Genomic DNA, 23,548 nt, shown 5'->3' with positions numbered 1-23,548 from the left:
ATCTTCCTATATAATCTGGTTCTCATGTGGTAAGCTCTCTGAATGGTCTTCAGCTGGACTAGCCTCAATCCAGCTCGGATGGCCACCTCCCAAGGCTGTCAGCAGGCTTTCCCCCCGCATCATGTAGTAAACCATACCCCACCCCCATCTTGTTCCCATTTGCTCCGCAGAGTGGTGAGTGCATTATTCATGAGCACAGTAGAGTATATCTGCAAGACCGCATGTTTATGGAGCGGGCCCATCAGTATTTGGAACTCCAAAGGTGGCTCTTCTTCTATATCACTTAGGAGGGCCCTGTATCCCCGTAGAATATGCTTTATCCGCAAGTAGCGGAGAAACTGACCCCATGTCAGTTCATATTGCACCTATAATTCAGGAAACTGTAACATGTTGCCAAACATTATCCAGCTCCAAAATACCCGGTAAGTCCTAATTTTTCTTTTTATGGCCTTCAACCTGTTGTAAGAGGGCCAGTAGAGCTGAATCCCATAATGGTGTCCCAAGCATCACCTGATCTTTCCACCCCATTACTGTTGTCGCTCAATGCAAAGTCTTAACTACCACAAGGTAGGACCCAGCAATCTTGTGATCCCGCCTGTCCTGTATATCTTTTTGCATCGGGATTGTCCAGTCACTGATAAACAACAGCTGGCCTGTCCGGTAATAAAGCCTCGGGTTCTGGAAGGGGTTGGTGCGTCTTGTGTGCAGGGGTAGCCAGTTGAAGATCCTACGTAGCATTGGCAGAGGGAAGTTGTTCTTCGGTTTGTAGGTGGGCACTCTGTGTTCTTTTGAGGAAGGAGGTGATCTATCCCTTCGATGTGGTGTAGTCTTTCTATCAGCTTGAGGTGGGAATACACGGTCAAAGGCTGCCTCGTTGGTCGAGGAGGGTATGGATGCCGGTGGCCACGATCACGGCGGTCTTGGTCCTGTGATTGCTGCAGCCCTGCTAAATACCATGCATCAAGGTTTAGACTAACTCATTTTAATGTGGTGGTCCGCATCACTGCACTAAAATGCATTACTCACGCATTCTTAGTGCCTAGGCTACCTGCGCGTTGTGAGGGAGAAGCAGGGAGTGACCGTTGGAGCTGCATTTACAACAGCACTTTGTCCGAGTGCTGTGCAGCCAGTGCTTCAAGATTCGTACTGGTCGCTAAGGTCTAGGCCTGGCGGTGAACTCTGCTCCATTGGTGAAGTTTGGGGAGTTATTCGCAGTCCACGCAGCTTGCGGAGTTCCGAATAATTCCACATAGTGGAGCAGAGTTTTTTCCTAGCTTGTTCTCGCCAACAATAAGTTGGCGCGCAAAGAAAATCCAAGGCTAGTATGCATCCCAGAGAGATTTCTCAATGCGGGCGGTTGCGGATGGTCGCTACCGCTTGCTTTGAGAAACCGTCCTTTTGCGTTGAGGGAGGTGCAGCTCAAATAGAACTTCTTCTCGAGTGGCAGAAAGAAGCAGCGCCCCCTTGCGCTGCGCATGATGCGAATTGCGCTGATTTTACAGTGCGAAACAAACACCTGGTGGTAAAAATCAGTACGAACGGTCAAAGTTAAGGCACTCCGCAGCTCGCGGAACTCCGCACGCGGAGTTCTTGTCATTTCGCGGAGTTCCACATCAGGGAACTCCGCCCAGGCGTACTCGGGTCTTTGTGTTAATAAATATTAACTTACACTCATTGATTCAAGAAAGTTAATATCATTTTAGCAGCCTGCAACTCAGAGCTGCTGACGTCCTTGGGCTTGTGCCACGGCAGGCTAGGCTCAGCTGACTATTGATTAGCATCTGAGACCCGGCCACCGCTGCCTGCCTTCCCGTCTGTCACCTGGCCTGTAGTAGTTCCTTCCATGCGAGTCAGTAGACTACGTGATTTATCTGGGGATGGCACCTTCCCTGTTACTGTTATTTCGGCAATTGGCGCCACCCTCAGTTTCACTGACCGTGAACTTTTTCTTTTGACAGCTTCGGGCATGATTTTGAATGTCAGAGAATCATGAGCGCCGACAGACATGATGGTCACCACTGTAACACTGTATGTTCTGTGTTTTTCTATGTAAGGTTTCTGAATGGAGCCACAGGTGCCTGTTGGGTCAGCACTCTTGAAGGCAGAATTGCAAGCATTCAAAAAAATATGCCGGCTATTAACAAAACACTGTAGAATCTAAGGATCGCTAGCCTCGTTCCCATCTTTACACACTCATTCCTCACCTGCCTCTGATTGACTCTTGCTCGAGTTTGCCATATAACTCTTTTCCAGAATTTGGTGTCATTTATTAGAGCTGTGGGGCAGGAAGACTCCTTTTGTGAAAGTGTATTGTGGATGTAAGTGCCAGACCGTCCGGGTTATGTGTGGAATGGTAAGTTGTGGTCAACATGCAAGGTAATTATGCAATATTAAGTTAGGCGTGAAATGTAAGCGTAACTGTCCCTGATATTGATTACCTCAAGGGGTGGCACTTCATGTCCACATAAAGCAATCTGTATTCACTTTTAACATGTCTTTTCTGTTTTTGTTTAATTTAAGTATCAGGCAGGGATCATTACTTGCAGTTCTAAAGCACGTTTAAAGTGCTTTCTTCATTATACCTGCTGTGTGCGAGTGTGAACGAATGAGGGGGGAAAATACCTGCTTTGTGTGGTTTTTATTTTCCTCTCTAATTTTCTACGGGCTGGTACAGTAAAATGCCTATCCTGTGGGTAGAAAACTGGTCGGATGGCAACCCTACTTCAAGGCCAGTCACCAGCAGACATCTGCAGCTGCCTTAGCCTGCAATTATCAACAGACCCCCAGCCCGACCCAGAGAGTCCGTCAGCAAGGCAACAGTCACATCTCTGCTGGTGGCCGTGCTTTAGGCAGTAGTGACAGTTGAGACAGGGAAGAAGTACAGTAATGACACGTGATGTCTTCAGCCCAAGACTGGATAGAATATGTCTGCTCCATGCACTCCTCAATCATTTCAGCCACTGGCAGTCTCTGCCGGTCTCATCTGCCTCAGAGTTGTATGCTTCCATCTTATATACTATCCTTTCCTCTCTGGCCCTGTCCTATCTCCACCCTATGCTTTCTGTCCCTTTCCTTCATGCACCCTGCTCTTGTCCAATATCCTTTTTGGCCTTGATGGGCTCTCTACATGTATCTTTTCCCACTTCGATCTGTGCCAGCTCTTCTCTGTCTGTTATTGCACTGTCTTTACTTGTCATTCTATTCTTCCACTGTGCTTTGGTAAAGTGTCACTCATAGCATTATACATAGTGCAGGAAATCTCACACAAAAGCACTTTGAAAACATGAAAATGTAACACTTTGACAAACTGAAAACTTGGCAACTATGAATTATGATCATTTATGAGCAAGCAGCTGAGATGATCCACGCTGGGGCCCTCTCACATCCTGTTTGGAACAATCTGGTCCCACGGTGCCCTACCACTTCAGGTGCTTTGCAGCAGTTTTAAGATCTTCTTAGAGTTTCTTGTTGCTCAAGTGGGTGTAATTTCTGAAAAAATGATGTGTCCCTTGTCTTCATTGCTTGATTTTGCTTGCGAGAAAGCGTCACGCATAGTCCTTGAATGTCACTCTTAATTAAAGCTCCCAGTTTTCCGTTTTTACTGATTTTCACAGATAATTGCAGACAGAAAACAAAGGGTTTCCAGTCTGTATTTATTTTTAAAAGCAGAAAAGTGTGCTTCTTGTGGGTGATTCTTTATGCTGTTTTTCATGATTTCTAACATAACAGCTGAGCAGATAGGCAGACTAAAAAATAGGTTGAGATTTCCCCAAAAGCAGTTGTATGGTAACATATATTTGTGTTACAATGCTCATATTTACCTGAAGGTGTAGTGTTTTGCTATACTTGGCTGCTTAATTTGCTAAAAGGCCACAGGCAGCAAAGTATGAGTGCATGTTTATCAGTTAAATTAATGTGGAAATTTACCATTTTATGACTCCATATAGTCACAAAACACCAAATAAATATATGGATAAATACCAATAAGATGGGGAAAAGATAGATACAGACTTAATTGTTAAAAAGATATAAAACCTGGAGCCCTACACATAATTACACAGAAATTATTAAAAGGTCACACGTAAGCAATGTGAAACCTTGGCAGCTGTGCAGTAGTAAGTAAGGAAAAACCACATGCTCAAGTGTGTCAAAATAAATAATGTTTTCAAAAAAGTATTATGCTTACTTTTTCCATAATTCCAGGTTAGATACTTATTTGGTGCTACTTTTGGCAAAATTAAGGCCAGGTTAGATTCTTATAGTGTTCTACATCGAACCATTACTAAATATTGAAGCTCTTAAAAAGACGTTTCCATATGATTGACACCATATTTAGTTAATGTATGTCTTCTGTTTACATTTCCAGGTCCATACAGCTTGCAAGTAAGTGGTGTTCAGATCCCAAGTGGGTCCGCTTGGACACCCGGCCTTTCGCCTCTGTGACCCGCAGCGCTGGGAATGCCTTAGGGCTGGGACTCACTGTGCATTCACCACTCTACAGCAACATAAACCAGCAGACCTTTAAAGGCAGTGAGCGTCTTTGTGGTGTGGTGCTTGCTTTAGGCATACTTCATGCCTTGGACGCCATCCCTCTGCCCACAGATTTTAGCCTGCTGTTCTACAGTCTAAACTTCCTAAGAAATGCCATCTGCCCTCTCATCCTAATGACAGTTGTCCCTGGTTTAGTGACATCTATCAACCGAAGAGAAATCACTTCCAAAACAGAATAATGTGTAGTGTCTACGGACATAGAGGCATCCAGTAATGGAAAACAAGCTGCCACCATCTTGTCTATAAAGGAAATGTGCCGGCAAAAGAATTCGTAGCACAGGCCATTGCACAAGCTTGAAAACATAACTTTTTAGAATCCTTTCAATGTCTTCTGATGGTTTAGCTAAAGAACAATATCCCCCCCTCCCCCTCCTACATTCACCTCCTGTACAAATCAATATCCTCTGCTGCCATATCTGAGGCAGCTTCCTCCTTCCCCCACCCAGCAGAGGCCTGTGGCCCTTTACCAGCACAACCTCCACCATACAAGCCTCTTTGGGTAGATCTATGTTCTTATGCTTACAGACTGTCTGCAGGCTCTGAGCTCAGTATTGCTATCGCTGGCTAACATCCTCCTGCAAGAACATGCGGAATCTGCAACGAATTGTCCTGAGCATGCCAGTCCAAGTACACTGTAAGACAAGGACCGAGGTACTCTTAAAAATAGCCAGGCACCCATTGCAGCAAAGACGGAAGGTTCTATGAAGTTTGTTGGTATGGGTTCTCCTCTAATGCTGCTGTAGCATTCTTAAATTATGCTTGGTGCCAAAGACTTATTTCCCCTGACGCGAGAGTGTCAGTCATTTATTGCACGTGTACACCACCATATTGTCTTGTAATTCTGAGTTGCTCGAGGATTACTTTGGTTCCCATCATATCTGCAAACTTGAGAAGCCCAAAAGAATATGCTGTCCTGTTGCTGAAGATACACCACAGGCACACATTCATATCAGCAAAGCACGATGGTCAGTTATGGGGTTAATTGCATAGTGCCATAACTTCTGAGGATTAATACGCGGATGCTTTTGTACCTGTGCATATAAGACCAAAATGAGGGCGTGAAGAAAAGTTTTCATATGGTTCCTGCTGTAATAACATGGCAAGTTCATATGTCTAAGATCCCAGAATAAACAAATACTGTTCACCACTAGGTGAACAGAATTTGTCTGTGCGCACTTATAAGCACAATGAGTGCAGCAGCCTGCACATATTTAGTGCTTAATTTGAGCAGGTGCTCAGCACCGGCACTTCTTTCAGAGGTGCAATTTCTGACTCTGCAGGTGGTGGTCTCAATGCCAATTCTTCAAATTCAAAATACAAAGAATAACATACATTGCATGGTGACTCGCTGCTAAATGTTCGTAGACAGGCCAGCATATGCCTGTCCAGGCAAGCATGATTGTGTTTCACCACATTAGTGATGTCATCACGCCGATCACAAATCCAAGAAGTCATCGACAAACTATGGCTTGCATTCTATTCCCCGAAGTGTGCTGCACCTTGCCACTGCCTGAGTCCAAGCCTCCGATTGGATAATTGTAGCTGGGGGCTGGCTCATGACAGAGTTGAGGCAAGGAAGCTGCAAGAGTGCATTTGGAACTTAGGAGTGAGGGCTCTTTAGGAAGAATAAACAAAAGTAAGTGTGGACTTTCCACTTGTTGCGTAGCCAGAGTAGCATATCCTGCAGCCATGCATTGCTGCTATCCTCAACGTGCTCGATGCGGCTGTGGACCAACACAACTTTTGTGTGCCATGGCGTCACCTGTAGAATCTGTGCGCTGCGCCGCAGCATGGTAATTGCTGAGTGTGCGTGAATTACAGGCAGCACTAGCAGTGACATCACCTGCTGTGCTCGAGCAGCCATCTGTTCCGCAATAAACCCAGTCCTACCACACTGATTAATCTATGCAAAAAAGCATTTTCATTTGGTGTACATTTTGTTTTTGCACTTGGTGTAGGTAAGAACGTAAAACATGCCATCTTCCACTTCTTTAGGAATGCCAACCGAGACATGTACAGGCTGACGACAGGGGTCACAGGCAGCAGCAGTGTTATAGATGAGAGAGAGCGAGCAGGAGTAAACAGGAGAAAGAAACAACAGGAGAGTAGAGAGATAAGACCGAGCTAAGTAGAAGAAAAGAAGAGCAAATCAGATACAAAGAGAAAGCAGCCATGATGTGAAGAAGAGAGCATTAAGAAGAGAGAAGATAGAATGGAAGGATGTAGAGGACCGGCCAGAGGGAAAAAAAAACAGACAAATGATAAAACGGAGACACAGCTAATCACTGCTAGAAGAGTGATAATAAAGAGCCAAGATTGTGGGGAGAGAGAGCAGAGCATTGATAAAAGTGAAGAGGAAAAAGGGCAGGGCTAGAATGAATAGAGGGCAAATCAGAAATACAGGGAATACGGTAACACACCAGGTGTGACAAAGATAATAGAAAACAATTAGAGAGGTTAAACTCTTAAAGCAAAGACTTAGGGGACAGACAACAGATCAAGGTTAAAGAGAGACTGAGGCAGTGAGAGTGTTGAAAGTGGGGCTTACCGGAGGAAGACGTGAGCTTTGGCCTCGTTGGCAAAATTTTCGGCACCTGCCCTTTTTTTATTTTTATTTTACAAATTAAGCACTGCACATGTACATTATTGTTGTCATTAATGTATACATTGTTCAGTGTTTTTAGCCACCTCCGTGGGCACAGCAGGCTACAGCTGCAGAAGAAATGTAAGAAAACCCCCCTATCCTTATGGGATGTCCAAACGCACTACATATATTTAGTGTGATGTGCCGGGACTTCCTGTCCTGCAGAGGGCTCCGGACCCTACGTGGCATTTAATGAACACTGAGATATGTTGATGAAGTAATGGGTTCACTGCTTGGTCCTGTTTATTTTATTTTTTGTGTAGAGCACCAGTAAAATCCTCAGTAGCTCACCTTTTTAAATTAGATGCAGAAGTAACACAGAGGTACCTTGAGTCCATTCCCAGATAGAACATATTCTCACTTCCTCCTAGTGAAATCTTAATCAAGAGACACCTTTACAACAGGACAGGAATGCTAAATGGGTATTCCAGTGATGGATAGCACATTAGGTGGGTGAGGGTTCATCATCTGATGTGATTAGCTAGCCCTTAGTAAATCTATTTGAAATATAGAAAGCTTTCCACAACACTGGTCCTGCCTACCTGAACAGCGGCATTCACTTCTACCAACCTTCCAGGCACTTACACTATGCCGGTCTCTCACTAGCACAGACCCCACGCACAGACAAAAACAGATCTGTGGGCCGCACCTTCTTGTAGGAGGTCGTTTAGGGGCCAGTTCCAAAACATCAGAGCCTCATCCTCTTTTCTTGACTTTCGCAAGAAGTTGAAGACCTAGGTTTTCGAGTAAATACTCAGGGCTGGCCGCACACACCTGCTACAGACTGCCAGGATACCCTCGAGTGATTAGCGCACTCTAAAAAACACCAATAATATAACAATAAGCACACCACTCTGGGCTGTCACTTTTGCTTATTTTCATGTCAGGTTCAGGAAGACATGCAACCCTTCTTCCATTATTCTCTCCTTTTTTAGGTGTACTGGGCAAAAATACAGACAGCTGGGACATCTGAGCATGAAATTGTACATTAAGTTTAATATATCGAGCAGAGTAAGCTGGAATTCCCTCAGGAAGGGTCCAAACGAATCTCATTGTGTTGGTCAGAGGTATACCTTCTAAGAATAGGTAGGTCATAAGGACTTTGGTTAGTGGCACCATCCCAGCAATTTCCAGGGTCAAAATTCAGAATATGGCGTATATATGCTCTGGGGTACAGCTGTCCCATATTGGGACTGAAACACCTCTACGGTGGGTAGTCCATGTCAAGAGCTTATCTCAGTCTTTTTAGCATATGTCTGTAGTGTGAATCAAACATGTTATGTTTTGTGTGGTGGAACAACGTTTGTACAGAGACATTACATGTGTAGTGTCTGAAAACATATATACTGGACCCATAGGTAACATTCGCCTCTCCACAGTTTTGTTAATTCAGCCGGTGTGTTCTCTTGGCATACAACTTTGTGTTGATTCATATTTATAGTTATTTATTGGGAATAAAATAATCTTCTGACTTCCATGTCGTATTTGTGTCTTATTTAATATTTTATAAGAGCTGGAGAAACCCAATATGGTCGGAGTGCAAACAGTTCTTTGAGATAACTTTTTGTTAAACTTGTTGTTTATTTTCTCAAACTGAAAAAGAGCAACAAAGATAGAGAAAATGCAATACAAAGAATTGACGACTCCTCAGCTCATTTGAGTTGCTATTTCCAGTAGTACAGTAATCATCAATAAAGAGGTAGTCATACCAGAGTTAAACTTTTTCAAGGAATGATGGCATATGCTATCATACATGCCGATGTACCCGTTTCAGGCAGGAGAGTCCTGGTTTTTCAAGACGAAAATGAAAATGACTTTTTTGGGGCTGTCTCACCTTAAATTGCCTCAGCTTCAACAGAAGCCAATGGTGGAAATATGTTCTCACAATTATTTCCTAAAACGTCCCCACTTTCCTCTTCTTAAATGTTGGCATGTATATGAGAGAGTTTGACAAAGAAACATTGGTCTGCTTAGTGATCTTAATTTCCATTTCAAAACATTGAAAGAATTGGAAAGTGATTTCCCCATCAATCCTGCATTTCAGAGAGTTTCAGGCAATTAGTGTCATTACACCTACTGTTCTGTTTTCTCTGTTTGCCTGAAGGATGGAATAGCCTAATGTCAACATCACACTTCTGCAAGGCTAAGAGTTTAAGTGTGGGCTCAGACAATATCTTATTTGAAACCAGTTTGCAGGGGAGTTTCAAAGGGATATTCTCAACCCTGTTAAACATTTCAAGTGCAAATACATTTTACATGTATGCGCATAAAATGTAAATTTTCTACTGGCTATAGGAGCCTACTTTAGAATCTGCCGCAGATTTACCACGAGCTCTTAAGGCAATCAGCTTGTGGATAAAATTAAAAAAAACCTTGCAAGGGAAAGCCACGACATACAAAGCTGTTCCTTGCATGTTGTGGTTGTACATGGGTGTATGAGACTTTGTATGAATGGGCAGTATCTATCCATTTTGATTTCTTTAGTAGCATAACATTTTAAAAAAGGAGGGAGCAAAGCAGAGAAATATACAATGATAAATAAAACAAATCTCCAGTCTTACTGAAAAACAGAGAGAAAATGGAAGAGTCAAATTAACCAAATCAATTGAATAATAATTATCTTGGAGGAATTCATGCCCTGGGTAGGTTTCTAACTCTATCGCAATAGTGCCACAGTTTAAAGGATTGAGGGTAGAAGATTCGGCAACAGGTGGGTTGGAGACAGTAGCCACATGAGTAAGTGGCTGGTTATCTACATCACTGCTGTGACTAGTAGCAAGAGAGTTAAAAACAAACCATGCAATACATTATCATTGCTGCCGAACCATTTCTCATTAGCCTGGCGCATAAACAATGGAGCATCAACTTTCTTGCACTTAGAAGGTCTCCTTAGACTCCACTTACCATCATGTGTGATTATACTTCCTGTATTGGTCTTGACCACTTTCTTAGGTTTTGAAAACTGGCTTTTACTTTTTTCGAAACATTTAACTAATTGGATTCTGACATATTCACCTACAGTTATATTGGTGTTGGATTCTATATGCAGTAAATCATAATATGTTTTTTGAACTACGTCTTCGGACAAAACCTTTATTCTGATGTGGTGAAAGCCAGGAGCAGCTTTGTCTGAAAAGCTAATTGAATTTCATTTTAAGACACCAGGGACAAACCAAAGATGTATGCTGCCTTCCTTTCAACTACTTAAATTGAGAAACCCCTGTGCCTAAATTGGGAGTCATCCTATAAGCCCATCACCTTTCCCAGGTAGGCAGCACAATGGAAATATTACTAACTATGGCTAGGTAAATTACTTCCTTCAAATATTTGCGAGATTGTTCTACCTGACCATTACATTGTGGGTCATGCAATGTAGTCCAGTGCTTTATATTATACATTTGCAAGAATCCAACCCTTTCCGTAGAGATAAATTGGAGACCATTGTCAGTGACTATGGATTCAGGAAACTCTTCTCTACTGAAAACTTCCATTAGAAAGTCCACCACTACTGATGTAGTTACTCTTTCTGAAAACATTACTTGTAGCCACTTTGAATCATAATCTACAAGGACTATGGCATGTTGTATGCCAGCACAAAGATTCTAAAAGTGACCGGCTGTGTCCTTTTTGCCTAGTAAACTCATGCTATTGAATTGATTTCAAAGGTGTGGGTAGTGTTTTGAAGTTAGTGCTAGGATCAGCACAAGTGCTGCGATGCTTTACTAGAGGATCTGCTTCAGCATCCATTCAAGACCAGCAGAAATGACATTGTAACATTCTTCAAAGCAGACATGCCTATGTGTCCAGAATGACATGCTTTAGGCATTAATTCACAAATCTCTTCTGGTGGGACACATTTGTCATTTCAAAAAAACAAAATTACCATCTATACATAATTCTGAGGCCATCTGAGCAAATGAATGAAGAGACCTCTCCCTTACTTGGTGGTGGCCCTACTTCTACATATTTTTGACTAGTTCAAGTTCATCATCCTTAGAATTCTCCAATAACCGCAAATCCTCATGTCTCTCCTTGAACTGTTAGGAATCTCTCACACAAGCATCAATGTCTATATCATCTGATTGTCTAGGCCAGATAGCCTAGACAGTCAGTATGCTGTTTGGTACTTGAGACCCGGAACAAAGGCTATTTTGAAATTATACTTTTGAAGGTGTGAGCTCCGTCTTGCAACGCGAGCGAGCAGTGACATTCTTTCTACCATCTGGAGATCAGATTTAAACTAGAGGTTTATGGTCTGTGTGCAGTGTAAATGTGTTGCCCTAAACAAAGTGTATAAACTGGTTTGTAGCCCAGGCAAAAATATTGTGCTCTCTGACTAACGTCTCTAGGTTTAAAGGTTTTTGAAGTGTATGCCACTAGTCCTTCAGAATTCCAACACCCAGGTCACACGCACTTGCATCGACGAATATGATACATTGATTCCCATATAAGAGAGGCTGCAAGCCACATGCATTGATTATTTGTGTCTTTATGTAGTCAAATACTTTTTGTTGCTCCAGTGACCATCCAGACACTGCTTCTCTGCATAGATGTTTGCATAATGGTTCACTTTCAGAAGCAAAGATTTGCATACATTTTTCATACAACTAGCAGAGACCTGTGAAAAAGTTTATTGTTATCTGCGACAGGGGCATTCTTTATAGTTTCAACTAAGGTATCTTTGAGAACTACACCATTTGCTTATATTTTGTGTCCCAAATAGTTTGGTTGAGACTCAATCAGTTTGGATTTTTCAGCACAGAGTTCAAGACCTTTTTTGCTAATCTTTTGCATACTTTCATTAGGATCTTGAAAGGTTCACTCTTGCCCTTTGTGAAGACCAAAAAGTCATTTTGTAAGCACCTTACTTGGTGTTCAATGTCATTGAAAATATGATTCCTTTGAAAAATAGATGCTTTTGATGTCCAAACAGCATCCTTTTTTTATTGAAACACCCTAAAAGAAATAATCAGGACTGGCCTGTGCAGGTAAGAGTAGTGGGTCGGGGTGGGGGAGGTCTCGGGAGACGACGAGGGAAAATTATTTATTTTTATTTTCCCATGTCATTGTCTTCCTAGTTGCCCCCACTCCGCCTCACGTCTCTTACTTGCACGGGTCTCTATTGAAAGTAATAAAAGGAATTACCTGTCTTGACCGCTCGCTTTGGTGGTATCCACCACATAAGTTCAAAGTTGTAAAAGTAGTCGCTATTTCTAGCAGGGGGAGTAAGTTGTTTTTTTAGGCAAGGGATTTCCATTGGCAGTGATGTTATCAAGAACTTTTTTTTTTTTTTTTAAACCTTTATTGTACAAAGAGTGCTCACAAATACGGGCCTACAACCCAACGGGCTGGCCACCACATAGTAGAAGCAAAATTCGCAATACAAGTTTGTCCACAGGATATGACAGCAAAAACACAGGAGATAAACCAAAAGCCACAGAGCAATCAGCAGGGACAGGATATTGGAAGGTTGATTTTCTTTTACGGGAACGGGGAGTACAGGATCATAATGGGCAGTGAGTCAAACAACAAGGGAGGGGCCGTGGTGAGCCGCGATCCGGCGATCATAAAAATACAGGAGAAGGCCAACACGAAGTAAACATATCGATAAATACAAGCACAATTGAAGCACCACAAGGAGAGGCAATGGCGTTCGCCGTCCAACGCCCACCCACCACAGCAACAACCCGACTTAACAAACCTAAGTAAAAAAGACCCCATTGTAAAAGCAATACGATACGCACCCCAACAAAAGGAAGGAAGTCCCCCATGAAGAGGGAGGGGAAGGAAAAAAAAAAAAAAGGGAAAAAGAAGGGACTCCTACCCACCCACGCGCCCCCCGGCGACAAAGCAGGAAAACAGAAACCGGTACACGGCATACATTAAAGGTCGATGACAGAACACATAGCGAACCATAATCACAATACGACCGGAAGATCAATGCATCAGAAACACCCCAGGGGGACACATGACGAGACAGGGTCCCGAAAAAGCGAATACTCAAGAGCCATAGAACAAAAAAGGGGAAGAAAAAAGGGGGGGGGGGAAAGACCCCCCAAAGTGACAGACCCCCCCACCCACCCCTCAAGCCCACCCTGCACCCCTGCAGAAGGCTATGGCCTACCCCCCAGCAGCGTGCCTGTCGCCCTAAGTAGAACCCGAAATATAGAAGAGCAAAGAAAAGACGGAAACAAAAGACAAAAACGGGGGAGGGGAAGGGAAAAAGGGAAAAGAACACACACGGGAGAGGGCCAAGAGACAGTATTATCTGCATCTACCCACCCGCCTGAGACAAAGGGCAGAGCCCTCGGGAAGTCAAAAAGTATCAGGATACATTCCAGGAGTACCAGAAAGTCACATATAAGCATACCGTTACATGCCGATCATCCAACCAGTACAAGACTACCGCACACAGAGGCAAATTTGTATCAGCCCTGTCCTTGTCTGTCCAAAGTTGTAGCGGTCCGATCCACTGAGAACCAGACCGCGAAGAACCGAAGGCATAGAACAGGGAGATCAGACGGCAGTCCAGATAAGACACGTGGAGGAAAACACGGAAGATCCAGGAAAGTCATGGAACATCGCACACAATGCAGGCACAGTTTCAGGGACAGTTCAAAAGAGGCCGACCCAGCTGGGTTGGCACAGGAACCATGGCCGGTCGGTCGAGGCGAAAAGAGGCAGGAAGAGTCATCGAGTCCAGGCCAGACGGAATCCGGCCCCCGGACCAGCGGCAAAGGAGACCGCACAGGACAATGAAGGGCAACGGAACTCCGCACACCCACAGACGCAGCTGTCGCCGGGGCCACTTTTCCTAGGATAGTTCCAGCCGCACCCTGCAACGGTGAAGCCACACCCGGTTTTGAGGGCCCGAACGGCCCGAAGAGAGGATCCACCTCCAGGGTGAAGACGGGTGCAGCCACAGAAGCTCGCCAGGAGTGCAGGGCGTCCAGGATATCCTTAAGTGTAGGAAAACCTTTACAGTATCCGGCACCCGGGCCATGCGGCGGGCCTCCAGCGCTCGTCCAGGCCCGGCTGAGACACTCAGGGTCGGCCGCCATCTTGGAAGCCCGGCGAGGCCGCGGCGGCCGTCAACCTCCGTCGGGGCAGCAGCGAGGCAAATGAAGACCAGCCGACCGGCGGCAGGGCACCCCGGGGCAGGAAGGGGGGCCACCAGAAGATGGGGACTCGCCGGCTCCCCAGTGCCGCCGGTCCCGTTCTCCGAGTCCGGGCGGAGGAAATCAAAATGGCCGGACCGGAGAACAAAGGGGGAGCAAGCCGGATATACAAGTAGCCCCGTCAATGGAAGGCAGCGCCTCCACCCAAGGCCTCCGGCCCACCGGAGCCGGCCAGCAAGCACAGCCGGCCTACTCGCACAACGGCCTCCACGACCATGTCCACTGCGCCATCAAGGGCCGATCATCGCGCTCCGTCCCGTCCGGGCGCCGCCGAGAAGGTCCAGGCCAGCCCGCCCCGGAGGCCCCGAAGCGAGCGGGAGCGCAACACAGGATCCACGGCACCCAGGACCACCGGAGCAAAAGGTGAGTGCCTGCAAGGCGTCTTAGCACTACAGCACAGCAAAGAGGGCTTCCCGGGGCAGGATAACGGCAGGATAAATGAGAAAAACAGGCAGGCGAACGGAGCCGAGCTAAAACGCGGCCATCTCGGACGCGAGCTTGGCTCCTCCTATCAAGAACTTTAATGTCCACACACAGCCTACGTTCACCATTACTCCTCTTTGTCAGTACTATAGGGGATGCCCAGTCTTAAAGGTTTTGCTTCTTTGATAATCTTTTCTGCTTCTAGTATTTCTGGTAAGTCTTGTAGATCTTTCTGGGACCTGAATGTGATCCCTCTTAATATTTGTCTTACAAGCACTGAAATTTCTCAACTTAATTTTGTATTCAAATCCTTGAGGTGTACCCATTTTCCATTGAATACTTCTGGAAAAGAATTAATAAGTTGTTCCTTCATGTCCATATCTTTGATCACCAAAACAGGGTCTCCTGCACAAGAGTTAAGTGTGATTTATATTAGTTTTTGGTCCTTCCAACCCAATACATTGGCTCCTTTCTGTGCTATGTAGATGTTAAGCCTCACTGATCTTCTACTCAAAAGTTTTGTTAGCATCAAAGCACCCCAACAAATTGATTCTGCTACCATCAAATATTGCAGAGTGAGCATCTGTTGCAATCATTTGTTTAACAGATGAAAATGAAATAAACATTTTAAAAAACAATTTATAAAAGCGCACTAAACCAGAGGTTGTCAAACCCAGTAAGCCAGTCAAGCTATGCATGCCTAAACCAAAAGGAGAGTGATTCCATTGGACCTAGAGAAATAGAGGGAGAAGAGCCAGCTTTTTAGGTGTTTTCGTAAAGCCGACAATATTCCTGTTTCAGAAACGTGAGCAGGCAAGGTGTTCCACAGTTTCTCTGTAGTGTAGGAGAAACAACGTCTGCCCCACCTGGCTTTGCGGATTTTAGGGACCACCACCTTCCTAAATACTGATCTGAGCAGCTTATCGGGCAGATACCACTGAAAAGAGGACTAAATAATCTGCCGTCCCTTTTGGTGCAGTGCTTTAAAAACTGCATAACACTTTAAAAATTCCTTCCTTCCTTACTGGAAGCAAGCAAAGGGCCTGAAGGCCTTCTGCAACTGAAAGATGTTTAGAAGTATGTAAACGCACATCGGCATTTTGCATAAACTGAAGCTTGTTGAGCAGAGAATTGTTGATATTCAAGTGTAATGCATTGCAGTAGTCTAAACGAGAAGTAATCAAAGCCACTGCCGCCAAATTACAGAGTTCCTCTGGGATAAACGGAAAACAGATGCGGCTAATTTAGAGTCAAAGTATGATTCAGAAATAATAGTTAATGGTAATCCTGAATCTGCCCTGACTGATAAATCCATGCCATGAACAGGGATTAATTTGTTATATTTCTTTTGGCCCGCTAGGAATTTTATTTTAGGAAGAGATCTGCATATTTCCAGTCCCTCCGAGCCCAATGGTTGCCGAAGAATAAATTTTCATCACTTAACTGGCATATTGTCTGCTTCTGTTGCAATTAAATGTGCGATTTATTATTCTTTCCACTGCATTAGTAGTTCACCTTTGATTTGCAGGAATGTCTGCGGTGGATCTAATTGCATTTTATATATTTATTTTGCAATGAACTGTTAGTTGAGAATGCCGTAAAGGGTTGAGGAGCTTAGAGCAGTGTCTCTCTAAAACTTTTAATAGTAATAATTCTTGTAAAAATCGTTGCTTTTATTAGCACTTTTATGTTAATTTCAGTATATTGTCCCTTGTAAATTTAGTTTTAATAAATGTGCCTTCAATTTCTGCAAAGATTGAGTAACCTTAGGTATGAAGAAAAAATAAGGCAGAAGTTAAGCGTTTATGACCAGAAATGTACCTGCCAAATTTCAGCTTCAATTGATGAACCACATAATTTGCATTGGTTCTACACGTACAATATAACACTATCAAAGTCAAAGCGAGGCTTGCAACGCCGCTGTGACTGGAAGTAATATAGAGACAAAGGCTTTCAGGAAAGGGTGTTTTTATCGTCATAGTAGACAGTTTAGCAGGGCTTACCTTCTATCTTATTCAAAAAGCTCTACTGATACACTTCTTTGTCAGAAAGGCAAGCTACCAGCCTCAAACGCCCAAGAAGAAATTGCTTCACCACTCCGTTTTATGTGGTGCAGCCTGACCTCAGATGCTATGGTAGCCAGAAACAGTTTATACACTGTCCTCAACAACAAAATCCATGTTCTAAAGCAGGAGATGACCAAAGCCATAATATGAGTGTAGGATTTATTAACACAGTAGCATAGATATCGGCAACAGGGAAACTGCCGCTGACTGGCAACAGGAGAACGTTCATCCTCAACAAGTACCATCACAAGGAAATGCGGGGTGAAATGCATGGGAATACAATGATGAATATAACAATGGGCCAGGCAGATGAAAATACCGTAATATCGCTGAAGCAGAGCATAGTTTATGCAGAACTAAAACATGCCGATTCCAATCTTGTTGTTTATTTATAGAGATATAGCTTGTAAGGGTGGAAGTAAGGTGGGTGGGTCCTAAAGACAAGTGTTAGTCACTTTTGATGGCCTCTGTTTTTCAGAGCGAGGAGTCAATCTTCTGGGGTCAGGAAGAGGAGGAACTGGGCTTTAGGAGATTGTAAAGTGTCCCTTTGACAAAAACTTATGACCTTATTGAGTGGAGCAAAGGTGTAATTAATTGCACAATACAGTTTGCCTGTAGCAAGAGAATCGAACCAGAACAATGCGAGAAGAAGCAACTAACTACTGCTGTATAGTGGGACAGAATCTTATGTTCTAATTGCTTTTGCCTGTAGACAGCCCCTGCATGGAGCTGCACCTCAGAAACCACAAGGCGGAATAACTCATCTAGTTTCTGGTTACCCTGTGCATTCAAATTAGATTCTAGTCTGAATAAAACAAAACAAGTCTAACTGATTAGGCACATTTGTATCAAGATCTACCTGGGAAGAGCAGACTCTTGTCCAGTCCACATCGTGTGACCTCTCTTTCTGTAATCTGCAAAGAAAAGTCTCAAAGTCAGACACCTCTCTGGGAATATGCATTGTCTCACTGGAAATCACATTTTCACCAACTGGCTGCTGTCTTTCCAAATCTTTTTAAAACTGAAGCAAGAAAAGCTTGCAAAGCCACTTCCAGATGAAGGTATGATTCTATTCAAATTCCATGCACCCAAAAGGACCCTACGATCAGCCCAGCTCTCCCACGCCGTGTTTCCCCACACCAGAAAGACCAGATCGGGAGGCCACTCCTTTTCCTTCCGCGCAGCCAGAGCCTGGAACGACCTTCTGCTCCACCCCAGACAGATAACATTGCTCCCCATCTTCGTAAGAAACCTCAAAACCTGGCTCTTCAACAGACCCCCTCCTTGATGGACTGGAACCTGCGATCCCCCCCGCTCCCACCTACACCAACCCTGCGCCTTGAGACCCTTACGGGTCAGTAATCACACTTAAAAAACACCTGATTTGATTTGATGATTGAGTCTGTTATTTATGTCCCTTTAGTGCTCTGAAGTAATGGAAAGGTAACGCACTTCTCTTTAGAAAACAAACAAATTACATTTGACTGAACTTCTTGAAAAGCTCTGTTGCACCAGCACAAGGCTGATGCAATTTGCCCTGCAATAAGAAAAAGCTGCATTGTCCAGTATATCAAAAGGAGCTGAATCCTGAATAGGAGGACAAGGGGCATAGTCCAAAGTGAACATTCAATCAAAGTATGAATTTCTGAATTCGATGCAGACCAAACTCTGAGCTATTCATCCGATTGAGTATTTTTATATCTGATAGAGACTACTTGCCGCAGATTCCTTAACGTAGAATTATCCCCAGGCGTGAGACTGGATCCAGAAAACTTTGCTGCCACAGCATCCCTGCACGCTGAGGGGTGACGGCACCACGTGACTCCTGCCCTGACGTCATCCGCGTCCGTGACGTCAGAGAGGATACATAAGTCCCACCCCGGCGCGCCTACGACAGTTTTTTTCTCTTTTCCGCGTGGATCCGGTTTGTGTCCTGGCCTGTTTTCAGGTCTTCTCTTCTTTTTCATGCTTGGCGTTAGTGGAACAGTGTGCAAATGCCTTCGGACTTCAAGACGTGTACCTCCTGTGCACGTCCCATTTCGGCGACGGGCCCTCACCCGATTTGCATGTGGTGCCTAGGTGAGCACCACGACTCTGAGAGCTGCAACGCCTGCCAGCACCTTAAGCCTAAATCGCGGCAGGAGCGCCGGATGAAGTTGCTTTCGGCACACTTGTGCAGGTCATCCCAGCATCCGTCCCCTAACGCGGAGGCGAGGAGCCGCCGGTTTCGTCTGCAACATAGTCTCGTACCATGGCCCCAGGGGCATGGCTCATCGGCTGGTAGGTCCTTCAGTTTGTCTCCGAGGCCCTGTCCTCCTTCCCCGGTGGGCGCCGGCTCCCCCCGGGACATGCGCCCCCGCCTGTCGCCTTCCTACCCGCAGTTTCCCGGTGCAGAGGCGACTAGGGCCCAAATGACAGCCTATGCTGCGGCTCTGCAGGCTGCTTTGGCCCTTCCTCCACCTCCTGAAACGTCCGCGGATCCCTTGCTTCGCGCGGGGACCCTGGCGCCGAAGGTTTTGGCTTCAGGTTGTAGGAAGGTGGTGCCGTCGAGGTGCGGTCCTGCGGGGCTCCCCTATTTGGACCCTTGCGTCCCTGCCTCGCTGCAAATACCTACGGGGCTCCCTGTGGTGTCGCAGGAGATCGCCGGGACTCCGGACGGCTGCCTCACCAGAGACCAAGCCGGTGCAGTTTCGGCACCTGGAGCCTGCCTCCCAGGCTCCAGCGGAGTCACGGGTGGAGGCCGAGACTTGGGGCACTTTCCCGAGTCCCTCCCGGTCCTCGACGCAGGCAGCTGTCCCGTTTGAGGCCGAGCCGGCGCCTTTTCGGCACTGCTTCTTTGGCGTTCCGGCATCGACCCCGCCCCATTCTCCCAGAGAGCACGTGGTGGCAGAAGTCGAGCCGGCGGTACGAGTGCCCACTCTGGCACCGATCGACATTGATCAGGTGCCGGTGGTGGACTCCACGGAGCCTCCCGGCATCGGGTTCTGGATTAGTCTCCTGAGGTCCCTTCTTCTCCAGAGGTCTGTCATCTGTTGGTGTGTTTCTCCACGGAGACAGTGCGCCGTATTGTTGTCTTTTCACCGGCATTTTCCAGGAAAGGCTCCTCGCCGTCCCCCTGGCCTAAATCCTCGAACCCTTCTTTCCATGGCTCGGGCTGGCTTTTCCACCGGCCTCTCCACCTTCCCCTGAGGCCCCTCAGGTTCCCCATTCATCTGTGGATCCTCCACTATTCCGGGGCTGGCCGATCCCCCCTTGGACTTGGGGATGGACGGCTCAGTCTGCACCCATCGCCCACGGAGGAATTACTTTCCCCTCCGCGGCACCCTACTGAGTCCAGTGTTGCCTTTGTACAGTCAATTTCCACAGCCAATGGTATTCCGTGGATGGGTGAACCAGTCACTCCGTTTCCCACGGACAACCTTTTGGAAGTTTTCCACCAGGGCTCTGGTGGACGGGAGTTGATCCTTCCTTTTGAAGCATCACTCCACAATTCTCTTATGGGGGCTTAGGGGCGTTCTGCCACGGGCGATCCGGTGCCTCAGACGCTCTTGTATCGCCACCGTCCCGCTCCACACGACCCTGTCTGTCTTTCCTTCCATCCTTCTACTCAAGGCTCTCTTCTGCGGAATGCCATTCCGTGTTTGCCTGTGGTGTTGTTTCCTCTGTCTCGGGAGGCTCGGTGGTTGGATTCGTGGGGCCGTAATGTCTTTGCTTCTTCCAGCGCTGCCTGGCGGGCGATTAACACTTTGTTTGTGTTGACCAAGGCTACTGCCAGCCTGTGGGACTCTGTTGAGTCCCTTCTTTCTCATGTCTCCCATGAGGGTGCCCGTGCTGATCTGCGGGGCCATGTAGTGGATGGTAGTGAGTTGGCTGTGTTTATTCTTTGTGCGGCCTTGGATGTTGCCGATGCTCTCGGCCATGCTATGGCCACCTCTGTGGCTCTCCGTCGCCATGCTTGGCGTCGTTGTGTCGTCGTATTCCGCTGGTGCGGTTTCTTGATCATTACCTGGGCGTAGCTGGCACTCCTTCGGTTCTGTCTTTCTATGTATCTGATGTATAGACTGACTGGATCGGTATGCCATCTTCGTTGTGCTGCAGAGTTTCGCCCTCCTGTCCGCCGGTTCGGCCTGGTCCTCTGTCTAGTGTTCTAGGGGGGAGGATTTCCTGTGTTGACGGCTGGGTCCGTCCTACTTGTTCCTCCTCTTATCTTTCGGCTGGTCCCCCTTTTTTTTTCGTGGGTGGGTTTCTGTCTGGAACGGTCCCCTTCTTGGGGTGTTTGGGATTTCCCTGGCCCTTGCCCTTGTTTGGAGCTCAATGTGGTCTGGCGCTCGGCTAGTGCGCTTCTCTGCGGTCAGCTGCACTGCTTGGTCTGCTGGTCTTCGACCGGAGACCTTGACGTAGGTCCTTGTGCTCCTATATTTGCTTTCGCTGGGGCTTTTCGAGACTACGCCTTTCTTCCCACATCTGCCTTGTTGCCTGAGGCGTCATTCCTTCCTTGCTCGTTAACTTCAGGCTGCGTCAGGTTCAACTGTCCCTTTCACTGCGTGTGTGTTCCAGTGGAGTACTTTGCCTCCGTTCTGCCTCTTCTCCTTGGAGTGATTCTTCTTCTTCCGTATTCCTCTGCCATTGTCTATTACTCTTGGCTTCTGGCAGGAGTTCCTGGTGCCTTGACAGGGCTTGGGGTGTACTGTCCTCCCTTCGTCTTATTCGTCTTCGTCTCTTTGCTTGGTGGGGACTGGGCTGTCCCGCTCATCTCCTCTCCTTAACAGATCCCCTTTGGGGCTTTGTGTTCTTCTGAGCTGGTGAGGTCCTCTTCTGCCTGGAGGGGGACTGGGTTTCTCCCTGTCTCTATGACTCGTCCCCTGTGGGGCCCTGTATTCTTCCAGGCTGAGGGGGGTCCTCTTGCAGACCCTCCTCCCTTTTGGGTATGGGTAGGGTATCTATTCTACGTTAAGGAATCTGCGGCTAGTAGTCTCTATCAAATGTACGAGTTACTTACCTCTGGTAACAATGTATCTGGTAGAGACGATTCTAGCAGCAGATTCCTTCACAACCCGCCCTTCCTCCCCGTTTCTGCGAGGACCCTTCTTGGTCTTCTGCACTCACCTGCCTCAGGGCGGCTGTCCTCTGCGAGTGCCCTTTTCTTACACACTCCCTAGGGGGATGCTCGCCTTGTTGTTGCTCCATTCCTTCTTCTCTGGTGATTAGGGGATGAATTCCTGGGTACTTCTGCGCCCCTGCACCTTGGTCTCCAATGTTGGGTTCGCTCGTGCTCGGCTTCCTTGTGTGGCTTGCACTTCTGACTCTCACAGTCCTTGGAGTTGAGGTCCCTTAGCTGGGTCTTGACCCTCAGTTCTTTATAGGAGATCCTTCTTGCTTGTGTTGTCTGGGGTGAATTGACGATGCTCTTCTGTTCTGGCCCTGGAACCCTTCTTTGTTCCGGATGGTGGTTGCAGACTTTTTCGTCTGTTGCGCATTCTTTCATATGCTTCCTGCCCTCGGGGAGGCTGTTGTATCTGTCTGCAGGCTTGCTTTCAGTAGCTATGCTCTGTTCTTTCATTCCGTGACTTGATGCCTTAGTACCTGGCACTATTCTGGATGGTGCTGTTTCTCCCCATGCGTTTCTTTCACTTCTGTTTAGCTGGGTTTTCACACACTGTTCCAGTATTCTCAGAGTTTTGTTTGTGATGGCTCCGTGTTGCGGCACGGGAAAGTTCTCAGAAGAAAACGCGCCGGGGTGGGACTTATGTTTCCTTGCCGACGTCACGGACGCGGATGACGTCAAGGCGGAGTCACGTGTTGCCGTCCCCCCCGACGTACAGGGATGCTGTGGCAGAAAAGTTTTCCGGATCCAGTCTCACACCTGGGGATAATTCTACGTTAAGGAATCTGCAGCTAGAATCGGCTCTACCAGGTACATCGTTACCGAAGGTAAGTAACTCGTACATCTAGTAAATCAGGAGGTACTTTCAATGGTGATTCTCTGTGGAAGAGAAAGGAAGGGCTATCACAGTATGTCTCACTCCCTCAATGATCGACACCACTCCTCATCCCACCTTCCATCTTCCATCTCCTTCTCTTTAAAGAAGCCACCACACTTGCCTGTGAAAGAGAAAAGAAGCTTCCAGGATGGCTCTGCCATCTTACCTAGATAGTCCCCCTTTAAACTCCCAGTTTCATACCCTCTACTTAAAAGGGAGACAAGTTAATTTCCCCTGAGAACCCAGGACGAAAGGTACTGTCCAATTGGCCGAAGCCACTCATTCTAATTAATTACATTCTGCACAAGCTCTCGAGTCCTTAGGGATAGGGGTGTATCATCTTTGAAAGGCACAACAGGACTTCAACACTAATATTCCGTTCCACAATGAATAGGGAAAAGCCTGTGATTACATATGTGGCCACAGATCCCATAGCTGCCCATCATAAAAAAAAAAAAAAAAAAAATGCATCATCAGCCTTTTTAGAACATCGGGCCCCTGAGGTTTGGTTACTGCAGGAGATTTACCGTTGGTGCTTAAGCATTTACAGGACCAAAACACCCTGTTTGAACCTTGAATTTGGAGGTTAATTGGATCAGTAAATTGATCTCCCTATTTATAAACCAAGTCTGTGCTCTATGTTAAACACCAGAGGAACCTGGGGGCATATTAGCAAGGGCAGTATCGCCATTTTAGCGGCCTATT

General features: G+C 46.3%; 1 protein-coding gene across 2 annotated transcripts in view; it reads left to right on the top strand.

The window, feature by feature from the left end:
* Positions 1-8,670, top strand: part of G6PC3 (glucose-6-phosphatase catalytic subunit 3) — a 72,709-nt gene extending 64,039 nt beyond the window's left edge. For both annotated transcript variants that reach the window (XM_078645228.1, XM_078645229.1), the window contains one exon: positions 4,367-8,670. In XM_078645228.1, the coding sequence (XP_078501354.1) occupies positions 4,367-4,730 (364 nt within the window). In that variant the 3' untranslated portion in view covers positions 4,731-8,670. The remainder of the gene's footprint in view (positions 1-4,366) is intronic.
* Positions 8,671-23,548: the final 14,878 nt, after the last annotated feature.

This window comes from Lissotriton helveticus, chromosome 5_1 (assembly GCF_964261635.1).
Source record: "Lissotriton helveticus chromosome 5_1, aLisHel1.1, whole genome shotgun sequence".
Taxonomy (NCBI): domain Eukaryota; kingdom Metazoa; phylum Chordata; class Amphibia; order Caudata; family Salamandridae; genus Lissotriton; species Lissotriton helveticus.
The sequence above is the reverse complement of the archived record's forward strand: the minus strand, read 5'-3'. Positions and strand labels throughout refer to the sequence as shown.